Source organism: Podarcis gaigeae (genome assembly GCF_964106915.1).
Source record: "Podarcis gaigeae genome assembly, chromosome: 7".
Lineage (NCBI taxonomy): Eukaryota > Metazoa > Chordata > Lepidosauria > Squamata > Lacertidae > Podarcis > Podarcis gaigeae.
In genome coordinates, this window is record NC_139683.1 from 76,991,427 (window position 1) to 77,011,453 (window position 20,027).

At 44.5% G+C, this 20,027-nt stretch overlaps 1 protein-coding gene across 5 annotated transcripts in view; it reads right to left on the reverse strand.

The window, feature by feature from the left end:
- Positions 1-20,027, reverse strand: part of TRIO (trio Rho guanine nucleotide exchange factor) — a 260,121-nt gene that overhangs the window by 213,196 nt on the left and 26,898 nt on the right. The window contains exon 1 of one of the 5 annotated variants that reach the window (XM_083747101.1): positions 6,144-6,327. The exons of the other annotated variants lie outside the window; for them this stretch is intronic. Within the exon in view, the coding sequence (XP_083603227.1) occupies positions 6,144-6,213 (70 nt within the window). The 5' untranslated portion in view covers positions 6,214-6,327. Of the gene's footprint in view, positions 1-6,143; positions 6,328-20,027 lie in introns of those variants that run through there. 5 annotated transcript variants of the gene reach the window in all.

Sequence of the window (20,027 nt, forward strand, 5' to 3'; positions counted from 1 at the left end):
TGAAGAATATTCCTACGTTTTGAATGGTCTGTGGAGCCATTAAGAGGTAAAGGTAAAGAGACCCCTGACCATTAGGTCCGGTCGTGACCGACTCTGGGGCTGCGGAGCTCATCTCGCTTTATTGCAAGAGGGAACCGGCGTACAGCTTCCAGGTCATGCAACCAGCATGACTTAGCCACTTCTGGCGAACCACAGCAGCGCACGGAAACGCCGTTTACCTTCCCACAAGAGCGGTACCTATTTATCTACTTGCACTTTGATGTGCTTTCGAACTGCTAGGTGGGCAGGAGCTGGGACTGAGCAACGGGAGCTCACCCCGTCGCGGGGATTCGAGCTGCCGATCTTCTGATCTGCAAGCCCAAGAGGCTTAGTGGTTTAGACGGCAGCGCCACCTGCGTCCCATTACATCTCGGGGCATTTCACTAAGCTACTACTCTGTAAATTCAAAACTAGTGCTGAGAGGATATGGCCTTCTAAAATTCTCAGAAAACTAAGAAACTCTGATTCTCTTTATGTTCAAAGGAACTCTGTCTTGGTTCATGCTGTTGGAAGAAGGTAGCTGGCGTTGACCAAGAGAGGAGGACCTGAAGGAGTAGGGGCCAAGCTCACCCCGTCGCGGGGATTCGAACCGCCGACCTTCTGATCAGCAAGTTCTAGGCTCTGTGGGTTTAACCCACAGCACCACCCGTGTCCTACCATTAAGAGGTAGGAATAGGCTAATATTTGTGTGGACTCTCCCTGGATAAAGTGACTTTTCTTCCTTAAGTTCTCAAAGTTCTTAACCCAGCTCAAGGTTGTCATCGGAGCTAGCCAGATGTTTAACTCAGAATCGATCGCAGTCAGTCCATCCTTTGAAAAATAAGACTTGAAAACAATCTTGCCCAAAAACAGCAACTAGACATTCCGTATTGGTGACTGTGACCTTGTTTTAAGGACCCATGTGCCCTCTAGCTATACACCTGAGTTTCTAACACTGCTTGCTTCCTACTATTCTAATGCTTTGTAACCATATTCCCCTCCCCACCCCTAAGCCTCCCACTGGCAGCTTCCTTCAGATGCAAATGTTAAACCATAGTTCAGCATTACAAAGATGGAGCCTCTATCCCAGGCTCAACTGTTCCCCTCTTCATCTTCTAAACGGGCTCCAGGGAGACCAGAAGCACCTCCTTTAGATTAAGCGCAGTTTGGTGCGCTGCAACCGGTGGGTAATCATCATGAAAACAAGCCAGTTTCATAAGCGTGTCTCCGCTAACAGCAGTTAAGGTGAACCATGGTTTCTCTGGGTTCGGACAAACTGTGGTTAATCAAAAATGGAGGGAGAAACAGCTGAGCTCCTCCTCACAGCAGCATCGGAGAAGAAAAGGGGAACACGCAAAAGCCAGGAAGGAGGTTAGGTTTGTTCCCACAGAAAGTTCACAGTCTGTTGGGGGCACTGGATTAACATTTAACAGGAAGAAAGACTGCTGAAAACTTCTCTTGGAAAGGGCAGAAAACTTCTTCTGAGCTTATTACTCCTATCTGAGAAGAGCATCTTTTCACCTTACTTTAAGGGGGGAAATCCATCCCATACCACCTGCCTTCCAACCAGCTACCAAACATTTCCTATCAACCAGAGCTCTCTATAAGCAACTTGCTGTTCATGTGAAAACCCAACGACGCAACAAAAGATACTCAAGCATTGACATTTCTGGTGCATGTGCTTTTACATCAGCTCCTAAAAATAAGTTTCATTCCAGAAGATTTGCTTCTGGGGTTTTTTAAAAGATAGTTTTAGTTAGAGCCTGTTGTTTCTGGTCGCTTCTATGTTGTTATTTTAATGGTTTGTTTGTGGACGGTTTGTGTCTCTGTGTTATTTATATTGTTATTCGTGAGCCACCTTGAGTTTGATTTCTGCATAGAGAAGAGAGGTATAAGCAAATGGTATCATAAATCTGCACTCATGTCCAAGTTAACCTACCGCTAAAGGAACCAAGAAGATTTACAGCCAAATGGGATATTTTCAATATTTTCAGGATAATAAGTTTCAGGATAGGATAATGCTTTTCTTTTCCAAATTATTAAGAGATTTAATCATAATAATACCATACTGCATTTGGATTAGGTAAAGGTAAAGGGACCCCTGACCATTGTTGTTGTTGTTTTTGTTTAGTCGTGTCCGACTCTTCATGACCCCATGGATCAGAGCACGCCAGGCACTCCTGTCTTCCACTGCCTTCCGCAGTTTGGTCAAATCATGTTGGTAGATTCGAGAACACTGTCCAGCCATCTCGTCCTCTGTTGTCCCCTTCTCCTTGTGCCCTCAATCTTTCCCAACATCAGGGTCTTTTTCAGGGAGTCTTCTCTGCTCATGAGGTGGCCAAAGTATTGGAGCCTCAGCTTCAGGATCTGTCCTTCCAGTGAGCACTCAGAGCTGATTTCCTTCAGAATGGAGAGCTTGGATCTTCTTGCAGTCCATGGGACTCTCAAGAGTCTCCTCCAGCACCATAATTCAAAAGCATCAATTCTTCGGCGATCAGCCTTCTTTATGGTCCAGCTCTCACTTCCATACATCACTACTGGGAAAACCATAGCTTTAACTATACGGACCTTTGTTGGCAAGGTGATGTCTCTGCTTTTTAAGATGCTGACCATTAAGTTGTCATAAATGGATGCAGCCCAAAGCATCTCTCATCCATACTGGAAGCTATTGGCAATTGTACTACAGTGAAAATGGAGACCAGACCTACTATAAGGGGCTATTGTTTATGTTTTTAAAAAAGACTAGAGTACAACTTTGATCATAAACAATGGAAGCAGATGTCTAATTCCAAAAGTATACAAATACCTGGAAACTGCTGAACCGCTGTACTTCTACCCACAAGAAAAGGAGAGTGGATTGTGGACCTAACTCAAAAGAGGCAACAGCTAACATTACCAAGCAACAGGTAAACTGCACAGTGATGCTATAGGACTATGGCAAGACAAGAAGTTTTGACAGCTATGTCTGCTCACAATGAGCCATCGGAATGACTACAGCCAGGCTGAACTGCCAGGTCATATGGAAAGGAAAACTACCTAGCTACCTAAATGTCCAACAATCGTACAGGAGGAAAAGGAAAGCAACAATCAAGACACTGCAGACATGGTCCAGAACTAAACATAAGCTATGTGTCAATACTACTGCTAATGTCTGGGGCACTGTATACGATGGCTGCTTTAACCTGACCTCTGGCCTTCCTTTTTGTCAATGGAAAAAGACTCACAATAGAAAAGTTAAGGACGCTGTGTAAGATCAGGTGCCATTAATCCACGACAACACAAAATTGCAAAGCCAATTCACTATAGCAAAATATGCACGCTACCGTCAAGTGTAATACAGTGGTACCTCGGGTTACAAACACTTGGGGTTACCAACTCCACTAACCCAGAAGTAGTACCTCAGGTTAAGAACACTTAACCCCAGGAGGAGAACAGAAATCGTGTGGCAGCGGGAGGCCCCCATTAGAGAAAGCGTGCCTCAGGTTAAGAACGGTTTCAGGTTAAGAACGGACCTCCGGAACGAACTAAGCTCGTAACCCGAGGTACCACTGTAATAGCACAAAGAGAAGCAAAATTCACACCTCTTGCCCCCCCCCAACTTCGGAACAGAAAGGAAGCAGGTTAAATCATCACTCAAAGGACCCCCAAATATGCCTTCCATATGAGAGAAAAGAGACGAGCGCTCACTAAAAAGGCCTGGTGGTCCCATTGAACTTCAAATCCCGATGCAAAGTACTAGCCAATGCCCCCAAATTCATTTGCTGTGTCTGTACAGATGCATACAGCTTTGCAATCACAACACAACAGTAAGCAACATTAAAAACCAACAGGTTGAGATCACCAATATGAGCCTGTGGCTTTGCAGCAAGGGGTGGGGCAAACTGAAAGTATAAAGTTCGAAGTACACTTTCCAAAGCAGGATACAACAGTTGCACACACATCACTTAGCAAACTCCTCACCTTCTACCAGGTAAACAATTGCTTGCAAACCGTGCTGCTGCTGGGCTGCACCTATAGTCAAAATAAAGAGAAAGCCTTGCCCTGTATCAAACAATGGGCAGGGCCTGTAAGCAGCTGCTGCTTGCTAAGCATCTAACAGGAGCAGCTGAATTATCATTAAAACACGTTTGAATCCTCCACCTGAGCTTGCTTTTCAAGCAATCACTTTGGAGACTATCAGGAAAGCCCTGAGGTTACTCCAATCATGGTAACATTTGACCACAAGCACGGAAGCATAGCTCTGTTTTGTGTGGGGGGGTTTTTAATGTTAGAAGTCGCCACCTACAAGTGTGTGGTACATCTTCAAGTTGATTCCTTCTTCTAGGCAAGGAAATAGTTTTAATTCCTCCTAACCAGCAGTGGCATGTTTTGTTTTGCTTTTTAGCACACATCTCTGAATATTCGCCATGCTGGTTACAGCTAATGGGAGTTGGAGTCCAACAATGCTTGGCCTAGATACAGATGCATAAAGGAAGTTGGGAAAGGAAGGGGGGGAATCTGTCTGAAGATCTATGTTCACTTGAAAATATTTGCATAATGAGACAGTAAAGAAGAGCGGAGAGCTGCTAAAGATCAGTCGATAGGCTGGAACACACGCATGAAAAAGACGAGGACCTGACTGTGAAAGCCGCAGAAATTTCGCACAGCATCTGAGGCCAGTAATATTTAGCACAGGAATCCCGACTGCAGTTTTTCATGTTATAATATGTATTAAGGCCGGGACTCAAAATGAAAAGATTAAAAAGTAAATCGCATTAATGCAGCCTAGTGGCAAAGTCAATATTTTTATTCAGCATTTTCATCTTCCAAGAGTCTCCTTGGCTGGGAATTTTCCGGCATAAGTGGCCACTCCAACAAAGATCACATTTGTATTACTCTTTCTCAGACCTATGCTTTTAATATCCATAGAAGGTTATCAGATGGCAAAGATGAAGCACATATCATGCCAACCCCCGAAAAAGCCATTTACAGGCTTGATTACTTCCTAGCTCTTTTCTGCCTGCAATATCAGATTATTAAACCTGTAGCCATTTCCATCACACGACCAGAGTCCCGTTATTATTATTTTTTCAAGAGACTCTACAGTGTTACATCTGGAAACAGAAATGGAAAATGAGGTCACATACCAGGCATTTTCTCGCGTAACTTTCCTTCTCAGATGCCTTTCAAAAGGATCAACAAAAAGGTTACCAGGAAACAGTGTCAAGTAAGAATGCTGCCACCATCTTCTAAAATTAGACGCACATTGACACCTCTTAGGCCGAACCAAATGCCGTCACCGGGCCAGGGCTCTCTTTTTTCTACGTTTTTAACAACAAAGCATTGTATGGTCTCTACAGTTACACACACAAATACCCTGCACCAAACTGGAAATGATGTAGGCATTTATTCATTTGCCCCCCTCCGTTTGTCAACACTTAAATTGGAAACTCAATGGGGTTTTGGCTTGTGGTACTCAACAAAACGACCTGTACATTGACAGCACTATATATTTTTTAAAACAGCTCATCAAAATGAATCACTGTTCAATTAATAATAAGGTTGTTATAATATATAGAGAATGTTCTATACAGCATATAGGAATGAACCATTGCTATTTGGTATATTATAAAATCACCTGAAGGAAATCACCAAGACAATGGATCCTAGGCTGCAACTGAAGAAATGAGGAAACACTAAATATATTTATAGGTTCAGCAAGCTACATGACTATTAACCAACAAACCAGCCTGCCATTCTTAGAGTATCACCAACCCTCCATTTTCTTTGGCTTCCATTTGGTAAAAAAAGAGAGTCACATATTTCTAAGAGAGAGGAAATTATACCAAGCCCTTTAATGCTAATTAGCATTCACACACACACACAAAGCTAAACGCAACAGCTGAGTACAGGGCTAAATCTCAAGCATACAAAGCAACAACTTTAAAAACAGGGTTTTTAATTTTTTTTAAAAAAAATAAATATACTTGCTTATAGACCCTGAAGCTCACTGCTAAAACAAAACGGTCCCTTCTTAAAAAGGGTCCCTTCAGGTTCTAGGAATTCACTGCTTCAATGCAAGCACAAACTAGGTCAGCGCCAAACGTCTGCCTAGCCAAAGCCAATTCTTGCTGAACTTAAATTACCTCCCCTTCTTTCTGTCTTGCTCTCTTCCTGAAACAGCAGATCTTGAAGATACAGTATTTCTTCCACCATGGCTGTGCGTTAAAGATCGGGGTCTTCACGACACCCATAGCCCGGCGCACGACGTCTGCTTGGACATCTTCCTCCCAGACCCTGTGAGGACGTCAGCTTGCTCAACAGTTGCTTTGACTGGATTTGCTACCAAATAGGCTTTGGCAATGATTGCTTTTAATCCCCTGGTAATACCAAGCTGCAACTGTTCACAGCTAACGACAGGACATGGCCAGTACTGCTATAGGGAAAGGTCCCAGACCGGGGTAGTGAAAGGGCTGCAAACAAATCTTTGTAGAAAGAAGGCTTGCTGACAGGAGCTCTGAATTGCAGGAATTAAGAATGCTAGAAAGAAACTCGCTTAGGTTTAATTTGTGTGCGCTGAACTTAAAAAGAGGGCTATGCATGCAAACATTTTACCCACTGGTTGGTCTGCTGTTAATGCTTTGCCTTAAGCTAAAACTTTCGGTTATCATTAATATTACTGCTTTGGAAAAGAGTTCTGGTCAGTGTTTATCTACCCGCGGCATGCCAACAGTACATGCTTTATTCAGCGCTACACCAACACAAGCGATTAGAAACTCAAGACATAAAATCTAATCACCAAATGGCACCTTAAACTTGGGCTGCAGTCGCCACAATGGAAAGTCTAGACCAGGGGTCAGCAAACTTTTTCAGCAGGGGGCCGGTCCACTGTCCCTCAGACCTTGTGGTGGGTCGGACTATATTTTGGAAAAAATAATGAACGAATTCCTATGCCCCACAAATAACCCAGAGATGCATTTTAAATAAAAGCACACATTCTCATCATGTAAAAACATGCTGATTCCCAGACCGTCCGTGGGCCGGATTTAGAAGGCGATTGGGCTGGATCCGGCCGCAGGGCCTTAGTTTGCCTACCCACGGTCTAAACACTGCTCCCCTTTCCCTGATATTATCATTATTGATTCCATTTTTATACCGCTTTATATTTTAAAGAACAAATCCCAAAGCAGTTTGCAACACATAAAGGGGAAAAAATCAAACAAAACAATCCAGAATAAAACTAATTCAAGGAAAATATTTCAGATCCTTCTCTAAGTGACATTTTGCTTTCCCTAGTCACCAAACTGGTATTCAGAGATCTCCACGTGGTCTCAATTGGACCCGCATTAGTTGCAAAGCGCATATATATATATATATATATTCCCCACATGCAGCTTCATATTATGCAAAACAGCTTTTAAAAGCTGGCGTTAGAGTGATTTACAATAAACGTAGGAGACTTTGCTATAAGGTACTTGCAGGAAATTGGCGGACTCCACTCCCAGTAAGGCCTGGGCGCCAGGCAGTTGCTAATTTCGGGACAATTTGGATCTTAAACTACATAATCCTTAAAACGCTACATAAAACAGGAAGGTTCAGACTGGTTGGACCTGTACTATAAAAAAACCACCACACACACATTGGTTTAAGCAGCTCGTTTTAAAACAAAGCCTGGACAGGGGAGAAAGTTAAACATTTGGTACTAATGTGGAATGAGATGAATGGCAAGTAGCAAAACCGCCAAGATTACCTTATAGACTTCCTCCACTCATTATCTGAGCAGAGTCCCAATTGCCCCAAGAAGGCAAAATAAAAATTATAATAATTCTAACAGTTTTATTATTTATACCCCACCTGCCTGGTAAGCGGGTAGGGGAACTAGGTGAAAGTTATTAGCAAACCCCCGTTCCCCTCACAAAGCTACAGTTCCCAGAGTGGTGTAACAATAAATCCCTCTGGGAAATCTGGGAATTTTAGCTCTGTGAGGGGAACGGAGGTCTCCTAACAACCCTAGGCGCCCTTAACAAACTACAGTTCCCAGGGTACTCGGCGGCGGGGGGAGCCACGACCATTTAAAGTGGTACGATGCTGTTTTAAATGCTTCGTGCAGATGGAGCCCAAATGCAGAAAGCACTTAATCCTATAGCTGTTTCCCACAGCTAGTGTCTTATTAAGACTTTAAGAGGCTCTGTCCAACACAAACGGCGCAGCATGCAGACTGCCTGGGTCACAGGAGGATATTCCACCGGTGCAGAAGCAAGTAGCCCAGCACCCACAGCAAGCAACATTTAAATAGGGTGGCAGCTTCATGGAACACCTTTGCGGGTGCTTTACTTTCTTGGGCTCCATGATTACTGCAGATGGTGACAGCAGCCACGAAATTAAAAGACGCCTGTGTCTTGGGAGAAAAGCAATGACAAACCTAGACAGCATCTTAAAAAGCAGAGACATCACCTTGCCAACAAAGGTCCGTATAGCTAAAGCTATGGTTTCCCCAGTAGTGATGTATGGAAGTGAGAGCTGGACCATAAAGAAGGCTGATCGCCGAAGAATTGATACTTTTGAATTATGGTGCTGGAGGAGACTCTTGAGAGTCCCATGGACTGCAAGAAGATCAAACCTATCCATTCTGAAGGAGATCACCCTGAGTGCTCACTGGAAGGACAGATCCTGAAGCTGAGGCTCCAATACTTTGGCCACCTCATGAGAAGAGAAAACTCCCTGGAAAAGACCCTGATGTTGGGAAAGATGGAGGGCACAAGGAGAAGGGGACGACAGAGGACGAGATGGATGGACAGTGTTCTCGAAGCTATGAACATGAGTTTGACCAAACTGCGGGAGGCAGTGAAAGACAGGAGTGCCTGGCATGCTCTGGTCCATGGGGTCATGAAGAGTCAGACATGACTAAACGACTAAACAACAGCAGCAACAACAACAACACCTCACCACTACTGAATCAGTGGGGGGGGGGGGTTTCCTTATGCTCTTACCCAGGGGTCAGCAACCTAAGGCCCAAGGGCCACAAGCGGCCCATGGGGGTCATTTAACCGGCCCACGAGCCCCCCCCAAACCGAGCCACCTGCTTGGCGTGTCCCCACGCATTGCGCTAAAATGGCACAGCATAGCGCGGGGACTTGTTTCCGCAGGCACCAGAAATCACGACTGCGAGGGCGCCGGAAATCGGGGGCATGTGTGTGATCCAGCCCACAGAGGCGTCTGCGCTGGAGTGAACCGGCCCAGGCGAGGTAAACCTTGCCGACCCCTGCTCTTACCTACAGAAAATGCAATGCAAAGCAGTACAACTGACCCAAAGCAATCCTTGCCCATTTTGGCTTCAGGGGAGAGGGAGCTCCACTCCCTATCCTTAGAGGCCTGTTCAGGAAGAGAAGCGGATTCTGCTCACATGGCGCATTATTAAGAGGCAAACGCGGCAGGCAAGCCTTCAGTTCCAGAAGGTTTTGAAGTGAGCATCTCCTTCCAAAAGAGTGGAGAAAAGGATCTGAGTCAGTGCTGAAAATGACTCATCTATGGCGTACAGATTTCTCCGCCTAACTACAGACAGATGAGCTTGACCAGTAAAAAAAAAACACTATTTTTTTTCTGGTAATGATAGGTTACAGAGCATGCAAAAGGAAGCAATTGGAGGACGTTTTTGTTATTACACAGAAGCATATTCTCGCCAGATTTCAAAGGCAATTTCTGAAATCTCAGCCAACACCAAGTTAAGGAAATAAAGTCATCGAGTGGCGCTTTCTACTGGAGCATTTGGTATCCAAAAGCATTCCCCCCCCCCTTTCTTCCTAGTAAAACATTTGTACTAGAATAGACGTTTTCACCTCCTTTGCAGCAGTGGCTCAGCTTCCTTATTAACTTGAACTTCCAAGCACAGAAATTCAGGTATTTCACCTGAAGCATGGAAGCTAAGGAATGCACACGGCAGATAGTTAACTCTTTATGGTCAAAGACACCACAGTTGTTTCTATAGCTCTGGATGGCTACATGCACCAACCTAGTGTCGGGCAGCTAGTTCCAGTTCTGGGCCCTATGGAGGAGTTGCAGCAACCACTCCACCTCCACCAGTTCAAGTTTTCGTACAATATGCAGGGATTTGTGATATGTAAAATGAACCATGGAAAGAGAAGAAGGGAAGTCGTTGCTATCTTGAGGAGGAAAAATGAGTATTTTAAATTGTAAAACAGAAAACTTTATAAAATATTATAAAAAAGAAACATTGCCCACCACTGAAAAACCCCAATGCAAATATGGCAGGAAGCACTGCGTGTGCTCATCCTCACACAAGGCCACCGAGAGGCCTAAGCCTGGCCAATTTGCCACATGATATGCGTCGGAATTGCCCAGAATCCCCTGCAATGCTTGAGGGGGTCCTTAGCATATGAGACACTACAGAAAGTTTGAAAACCAGGTGTATTCGTTGCAGCATCATAAAGACATCACAAACAGGTTCAAAGCAGTGCTTCTGCTACGGTTGTGGAACTGGCGTCATCATAAAGCCAGTTTGCGTGTCACAACATTGTTTTATTTGACCAGGAAGCACTGACTAAGGGACCTGTTTCTCATAAGAAAGCCTATGTATGTGTTTGTGGCGAGGGGCGGGGGGAGAGAATCAATGCCTGGTGAGGCAAGTAATATTCCCTTTTCAAAAACAAAGCACCAAACCCCAGCATGTGTCATCTGCCTGGAGAACGTGCACTGACAGGTTGGTGTGGTGGTGAGGGAAGCAAATATAATGCCAAGAAGGGGGACCAAATCAATTTGCCTCAAAGAAGGTCCTCTCTAGTGCCCCAGCCAGCTGTGTCTCCCCAAATCATGGGATGTGGAGGAAACCCTGCTCTGCAGGTCTTAAAACGTAGGCAGGGTTATATGGGAGGAGCTGGTTCTTTAGCTACTTTGGGCTCAAAGCATTTTAGGTCTTTAATGAATTGTGTCCAGAAACCTACTGGAAGCCAGTGCAGCTGTTATAAAATGGACGTGACCTTCTTCTCCCATGAATACACCCAACAAGGCTTTCTCTCTCAGTTTCAGAAAAGCTGCTGATATTCTGAATCAGTTCTGGGAAGCAAAAATAGACTGGTCGAAGACTAACAAAATGAAGCCTAATCAGGAAGAACAAAGGCCGTCAACTGGTCTGGGAGCAGAGGTTCAGCCTGTCTTGTATGCCATTGTGTTCCCCTCAAAATTAAACGTTTCTGGTCTGGGAGTGCTCTTGGATACTCCAGTAGAAGTTATGGCCAAGGATGCTTAGGTCCAGCATCTAAATAAACCCACCACTAAGAAGATCAGACTTGGCCACAGTGAGACATGCCTTTGGTTACCTCTAAATTAAATAACTGCAATGTGCTCTGAGTTGAAGAATATTTGAAATGTGGTGGTGTGACAGCCTTGCTCAACTGAAGGGCTAAACACTTCAGGTCCAGAATACGTACCTAAAAGAATATCGTTTCCCATGGAAGCCTTCTTGCTCCTGCAATTAGCCTTTCCCAGAGTTAACGGCAGTCCAGTAGGAGTACGCTACCAAAAACAATTAAATTGTTTTTCTTCTCCAGCATGTTCTCTAAGCTAGTTTACACAATCACAGAAGCAATATCCCAGTTCCTAAGTAACCGGCGCATTATACAGAATCTCTCGCAATACAGATATTATAGTGCCACCTGTTAAGAGCTGAGCAGCCACTTTCAGATTATTAGACTCACTCCTATCTTTTATGTATCCATGCAAAGCAGGAAACTGTTCTAATGGAATAGGATAACCAGCCGTTTCTTTTGGGGAAGTCTCTCTTTTTTGGTGCTGCTGTCAATAGTGAATTTTGAGAGATCGTGGAACATTTTTGAAATCGTGAAGAATTTGGTACAAAGACAAAGAAGGACCTCTAGGCATTAGCACTTTCATGATGTTACTTGTGATCAAGATGAAATGGTCCTGGCAGAGCAAAAGCCACATGACAGGTCAGGATAGCTCAGTTGGTTCAAGCATGGTGCTGATAATGCCAAGGCTGCAGGTTCGAACCCTGTGTGGGACAGCTGCATATCCCTGTCTAGAGGGTTTCATCCAACTCTACAATTCTATGTTTCTATGATTCTGAAGTAGAGGGCCTCACTGTCTTGGCTCTCTGTTTAATGAAGCCAGGTGAGATGGCTGACAGCAGTTATCTTTCCACAAGGGCGGACATTGATGCCAAAATCCAGCATCATCTGAGCTCTGCGACTGCAGCTTTCTCCCGACTGAAGTGCAGAGCACTTGAGGACCAGGACAGTCATAGGAAAACCAGAATGCCTGTTTACAAAGCTATTGTATTATCAACCTTACTGTATGCTTGTGAAACATGGACCACTTATAAACACCATCTCCAACTCCTCAAAAGATTCCATCACTTGGGAAGACAGGCAAACTAATGCCAGTGTACTGGAAGAAGCAAAGATCACCAGTGCCGAAGCAATGATTCTTCAACATCAACTTCATTGGACTGGTCATGTTGTGCGGACGCCTGATTATTATTGCCTTCCAAAGCAACTACTCTATTCGAGCTTAAAAATGGAAAGCGTAATGCTGGTTGTCAACAAAAGAGGTTTAAAGACTCTTTGAAGGCAAATCTAAAAAATGTAGTATAAATGCCGACAACTGGGAAACACTGGCCTGCGAGCGCTCCAATTGGAGAACAGCCTTTACCAAAGGTGTCATGGGTTTTGAAGATGCTTGAACTCAGGACGAAAGGGAGAAATGTGTTAAGAGGAAGGCACGCTTGGCAAACCCTCACCTTGATCAACTCCTGCCCAGAAACCTATGTCCCCACTGTGAAAGGACGTGTGGATCCAGAAGTGATCTCCACAGTCACTTACGGACTCACTGTTAAGACCGTGTTCATGGAAGACAATCTTACTCGGCTACAAGTGATTGCCAAAGAAAGAAAGAAGAAGGGGGGTACTAAATCTGGTGGGGGACATGTCGTGCTCCATCTGGGGTACATGTCCAGCTTTGGTCCACAGTCTGTGTTCAACTTTCATCTGTGGCTCCTAGAAGCTGTCAGCATGTGACAGCGCAGGAATGGCTTCAACTGGGCAGCTAAACCAGGACAGGATAGCCAAGTTAGGGACTCGCTCTGCATACAAAGACAGGCTCTGGCGGATTGAGTGGACAGGACCATTTGTGGGTCACAAAGGTAGTATCTGCACATGCTGTATAGGAAAGTAAGGTGCAGCAACCTGGGAAGGCAGCCCATCCAAGAGAAGGAAAACTCTGACCCTAAACCTCTGTTGCTTTGCAAGGGATATGTTTGGGAGAAGGAGAAGAAGTAAACCCTACAGAAATCCAAAGTGGAATGGAAGGCACCTTGTATATCTCCTTCTGCCAACTCCTGCGGCCAAGCTGGAGCCAAACGTATTGTTCTGTTTTCCTGTGGACCACATCAGCGAGGCTTGGAACGGGGTGTTGTCATCTGGGCAGCCCAGGACCTCCAGACACAGTGCCTAGGCTTGTGCCTCAGGGAGGGTCGCTCTGCCAACAAAACTGTTGACTTCAGCCTGAAATCTTGTGATGAAGGGCAGTACAATCAATCAATCAATCAATCAATCACGATTTGGAACCAGCTTCAAACCTTGATTCCGTGATGTCAAAGGCAACCTAACACTGTACAACAGTTAAATGGAGGGCAGAGTTGGAGGAAGCAGTTTTGAAGTCAATCTATGTTACATATAAGATGGATTTACTTTCCTCGAACAAAATTCTTACATATGCTCAACTCAGAAATTTTAAATGGGAGTAATTATTCAGTGAACACCCCTCAGGCATTCCCCCCCCCCCGTAAGGCAAGGTGCTATGCTGGCAACTGGGATGTGGGGAAGTATTGTTTTTAGTGTGTTTACAATCAATTGAGCCAGTGAATTGCAGTGCAATTACGAATCGGGGGCAATTACTAATGCGAAGCCTTAGAAAATGCCAAGCTATGCAATTTTCTTGCTACTAGGAGTCACGTGTGCAAAAGCCAGCATAGCAGCGTCAAGTGAAAATGCAATGCTTCCTGTTGAAGAAAAAATTGCCACCTTTCGTTGATCAGCAGCCTTGATTGGCTCAGAATATTATAGAGAGCTCCTTATTTGGAACAAGTTAACTCATTCCTCTCAGCTTTGGCTACACCCAAATTGTTTTTCAGATTGCTTTTGATTTTGGAATAGCTTCTCAGAAGGAGTGCCATTGGTCAAAATGATGCAAGTATCCTGTTCTCTCCCCCACCCCTTTTTAGTTCCCGACAGCTGTTAAGTAATGTAGGACTACCTTAGGTATGCTTACCCAGAAGGAAGCATCATTGACTTCAGTGGGACTTACCCCCAAGTAAGTGCATCTAGGATTGCAGCCAAAGACCTTTGACAATGGGCAAAAGATACTCAACACACAATTAAGTGGCTGACAACCCATCCAGCTTCCTTGGTTACACCAAGATATTTCAGGAATGCATTAGGGTGCCTACTGCTTGTGTATCACAAACCTAGGAGCACAGAAAATGTGAATTGAGATAAATCGAAGGCTAACAATAAAACATGGGAAACGAGACGTTTAGAAAATGTTTCAGAGTTGAAGAAGCACATTGCCTAGCAGGTTTTGTTTGTTTGTGTTTTTTTTAAAATAAAAATAAAGGTAAAGGACCCCTGGATGGTTAATTCCAGTCAAAGGCGACTATGGGGTTGCGGTGCTCATCTCGCTTTCAGGCCAAGGGAGCCGGCGTTTGTCCACAGGCAGCTTTCCGGTCATGTGGTCAGCATGACTAAACTGCTTCTGGCGCAACGAGATACCGTGACAGAAGCAAGACCACAACAAAATGCCTTTTACTTTCCCACCAGGGCGGTATCTATATATCTACTTGCTCTGGCGTGCTTTCAAACTGCTAGGTTGGCAGGAGATGGAGCAGAGCAACAGGAGCTCACCCCATATCATGGGGATTCGAACCGCCAACCTTCCAATCGGCAAGCCCAAGAGGCTCAGTGGTTTAGACCACAGCGCCACCCGCGTCCTTCTGCTGCCTAGCGTGCAGCTTCAAGCATCAGCAGTACGCATTTAATATATTTTAAACTCCTTAGAGGTGGTCTTACCTACCATCAAGTGGTATATATAAAATTTGTTTTAAAAAATAAAAATAATTCAAGTCTCATTGCTGCTGACAGGAGCTTGACTTCACCGGGATCAGGGCCCAAGCATTTTACTATCATTTATATCATCTTCATTATATTAAATGAGATATTATTATGTATTAAATTATATTTTCATCCGCAGATCTCAGCATAAAAATACAAAATGAATTAATACAAGTTCTTCCAAAGAAATTAAACCCAAGTACATGGTAACACTGATTACAAATCAGACACCAACCGATTAGTGTCCGTAATACCTAACAAAGAGATACTGAAGATATTAGTTGTGCAATTCATAAAAGCAGCCCATATCTCATTGCATCACCTTTAAACCTACAATTTAACATTTACCCATCTTAACCTAGTTTTTGTTGCATTCGTACACAAACACACACAGAACCTTTACTATGAAGAGGGGAGGAAACCCTCCAAGTCAGTGGGTCTATCTCCTCAGAGATAACACAAGCTGGGTGGTACTAGACTAGAAACACGAGTGACATGAGTTCAAATCCCCACATGGTCATGAAGCTCAATGGGATGACCCTTGGGCCAATCGCTTTCTCTCAGGCCAACTGACCTCACAGGGCTGTTGTGAAGAAAACATGGGGAGGGAGACACCCTACACACCACTTTGAACTTCCTGGAGGAAATAACGAGATAATGTAACAGTGAAAATAATAACAATACTCATCAGCCCTGCTACCCGCCCTCAAGTGTTTTTTGCCTGCCAGGAATGCATCCCTGAACCGCGAACATGTTTCTAGCTTGCTTGGATAAGGGCAAGGAGAGATGTGTCTCTCTGTAGAAATATCTGACTCCTGCATAGCTGGAAAGTCACCTAAAGGAGGAGCTGCATCTGTTGCTCAACCCACTGTTTGCCTCTGGCCACAATGCACCACAGAAATGGGTGCATGAAGGAACATGGCCCTCAAGTCAAAAAGGTTCCCATCCCTCGTAGAACCTGATTTGTCTCATTGACTCATGGGAGGTGCTTCCACAAAAGAAAAGTCTGAGACTCAAGATCTCCCCTTGGACGCAAGGCGTGCTGTCTTCCCAAGAAGTTTCAGAACCCACCGACTTCACTGAACGCCACCAACGGACAATGGAGTCTAAACATGCATACACAAGCACACTTCCTTTCATTGTTATTATCAAAATCTACCCTTTTCAGAGCAATGCTACGCCGAAAGTTTGATATTTCCGTTTTCCTTACGGCTGTTCGTCAAATTGTGCCGCCTCGTTGGAGATACTCAAACATACCCAGCATTGATTATTTCACTAAATGCCAAACAGACAATGCTTCTTTATGGGGAAGAGCAGAAGCAAGGCAAATAAGCAATTATTGATTCAGAGGATTTTGCGAAAAGAAAGATTCTTTCACCAACTCAAAACAGGGAGAGTTTTGAGCATGGGTTTGATTTTTGTTTTTTAATCTCAGGCACAAAGACTTTCTCTAGGTCTTTACAAGCAAAGTTTCAACACAGACCAGATATGGAGAGTTAACAAATGATGATTCACAGCACCAGTCACACTTTACTCATGTATAAAAACGAGCGATTCAGCCATCCAGGGAGCAGCAGATACAGGAGGCAAAAGGTTTGTGTTTTTAAAAACAGACGCCTTATTTAGGAGTGAGCTTCTGATTCAGTACTTCCCTTATGACCCGTGTTTTGGCCGGGTCTCAATACTTCTATTTATCGAACGGCAAGCCCAACGTCATCTGCCTCCACCCACTCCCAAAAACACAAAACTCAGAAGTGAGGCGACATGTCAAAGTGTACGAAGGCGGCCGTTTTGGAGGCAGCAAATGAGCCTTTTTGGAATTCACTTCTGCTTCAAGTTCCAGAGGTCATAAGGAAAGATTCTGCCTCACGTTTGGTTGAGAAATACAAGTTAAAGGCAAGCTTTCAGTGCAGGGATGCAGTTCCTCCTCCCCACACAAATGGACCGTTGGTGGGTTAGGGCCTTCACTGATATTCTCATCTTATGATTTAAGAACCCAGCTGTGAATTAAAGGAGTAAGCCAGGGTTTTCTGAAAGGTGTCTGGGGTTCCAGATCAGCCATTTCTTCCACCAGGACGAAGAACTGTCTCTCATGGGTGGTATTCAACCAAGATGTTCCACCAATGCAGTATTTCAGCATGCATAACGTATCTCCCTTCCTGGAACCTCCCTAAATCTACTCCAGAAGGTTGCAGGAACCTCCAGAGCAGTGTGTGTGTGTGTGTGTGTGTGTGTGTACACACACACGCGCACACGCACGCACACACACACACACACACCCCGACCGTATCTTTTGCTCTATAAGACTCACTTTTCCCCTCCTAAAAAGGAAGGGGAAATGTTTGTGTGTGTGTGTGTGTGTGTGTGTGTGTGTGTGTGTTATGGAGCGAATGCAGGCTGCACAGCTATCCCAGAAGCCAGAACAGCAAGAGGGATTGCTGCTTTCACTGCGCAGCGATCCCTCTTGCTGTTCTGGCTTCTGAGATTCAGAATATTTTTTTTTCTTGTTTTCCTCCTCCAAAAACTAGGTGCATCTTGTGGTCTGGTGCATCTTATAAAGCGAAAAATACGGGTACACACACACACACACACACACACACACAGTTTGAAGTATTACTGTTAGCTTAGTCGCTGCAATGGATTTCTTTATTATTATGTTTCACTGTACAGTGGTACCTCGGGTTAAGAACTTAATTCGTTCTGAAGGTCTGTTCTTAACCTGAAACTGTTCTTAACCTGAAGCACCACTTTAGCTAATGGGGCCTCCTGCTGCCGCCGCCACACGATTTCTGTTCTCATCCTGAAGCAAAGTTCTTAACCCGAGGTAATATTTCTGCGTTAGCGGAGTCTGTAACCAGAAGCGTATGTAACCTGAGGTACCACTGCAATTGGGGTTTTTTTACTGCATGACCCACCCTACCCCTCTGTGAGAGAAAGGATGATATAAATAAATAAGTATTTCCACCCTGGAGCACAGTATGGAAAGATTGAGAGTGCTGTTTCTTTGAACCGCAGAAGGAATAAGAGTCTTCTGGGAAATGTTTAAAAGTACTCCCCCCCCCAAAAAAAAAAAACCACCCAGAGTCCTTTCTGTTGGGGATAATTCAGACTGAAATCCCCAGGTGCCAAAAAAGGTTGTTTATGTATGCTACTACTGCGCCCTTGTGTTTTGTTAGGCCCTAATTGGAAAATGAGCCAAGTCCCAACCAAAGAAGAATGGCAACTTAAGTTGACAGAATATGCACAATTCGCAGACTTAACATATAGAATAAGAGAACAACATACGTTTAGAGAAGATTGGAAAATGTTTATTGAATATATGGGAAACAATTGTGTACAGCTGGAAACGCTGGCAGCATTAAGATAAATTCAACAGTGTAAACAAGTTTTGATGGATGCAATAATAGAATAAAGTGGTACCTCGAGTTACAAACGCCTCAGGTTACAAACGCTTCAGGTTACAAACTCCACTAACCTGGAAGAGTTATCTCGAGTTGAGAACTTTGCCCCAGGATGAGAACGGAAATTGTGTGACGGCAGCACAGCGGCAGCAAGAGGCCCCATTAGCGAAAGCACGCCTCTTGTTAAGAACAGTTTCAGGTTAAGAACGGACCTCCGGAATGAATTAAGTTTGTAACTAGAGATACCACTGTACTGAATGGTTTAGTTTTTGTAAAATATTTACAAAAAAGAGAGAGGGGAAGCATCTTCTGGGCTACCAGGTGATGCCAAGCTAGCCATCATTCAATCTCATCCCTCTATTCAGTCACCTGAGAATAACAGCGACCTACTTTGCAGGGCTATTTTAAGGATGGCTGAAGTGAATACCAAGTGCTTTGAGCTCACTTGGTTAGAGTGTGGTGCTGGTAGCACCACACGTTCGTGTGTTCGATCCCCGTATGGGCTAGCTGCATATTCTTGCACTGTGGGGGTTGGGACTAGATCATGGGTAGGCAAACTAAGGCCCGGGGGCCAGATCCGGCCCAATCACCCAGTGGCGTAGCGTGGGGGTGCAGGGGGTGCCGGCTGCACTGGGCGCAACATCTGGGGGTTAGGGTTAGGTTAGGGGGCGCAAATCCACGGGTTAGGGGGCGGAAATAACTTGCCTTGCCCCGGGTGCTGACAACCTACGCTACGCCACTGCAATCACCTTCTAAATCCGGCCCATGGATGCTCTGGGAATCCGCATGTTTTTACGTGAGTAGAATGTGTCCTTTTATTTAAAATGCATCTCTGGGTTATTTGTGGAGCCTGCCTGGTGTTTTTACATGAGCAGAATGTGTGCTTTTATTTAAAATGCATCTCTGGGTTATTTGTGGGGCATAGGAATTCGTTCATTTTTTTCCTTCAAAATATAGTCCAGCCCCCCCCCCCCCCACAAGGTCTGAGAGACAGTGGACCGGCCCCCTGCTGAAAAAGCTTGCTCACCCCTGGACTCTATGAACCTCAGGGTCCCTTCCAGCTCCACAATTCTATGATTCTAAGAGCTAAACACCAAAGCTAATATTTTTTATCACGTCAACTTTTTAAAATAACAATAAAAAATTCAAACCAGTTCGCTCCAACCTAAGTCTCAGAAGACAACTGAACCCACTGCTTCTAATCAGGAATCAACAGAACTAAAACCACAGCCACCATGCTGCAACATAGCAGGTCTGCTAGATCAGATGAGATGTTATTTAGCCCAGCACCCCATAGTGATCAACAAGGTGCCTCGGGATATGGCGACAATAGCACTTTCCCACTCTAGCAACTGGAATTGGAAAGCATACTGCTTCTCTGTCTCAAGAGGAACTTGTTGTTATTGACAATATCATCCTCCATGAATCTGTTTAATCCTGTTTTAAAGCCATCTAATTTGGGGCCATCACCATATTTTGTGATGGCTGA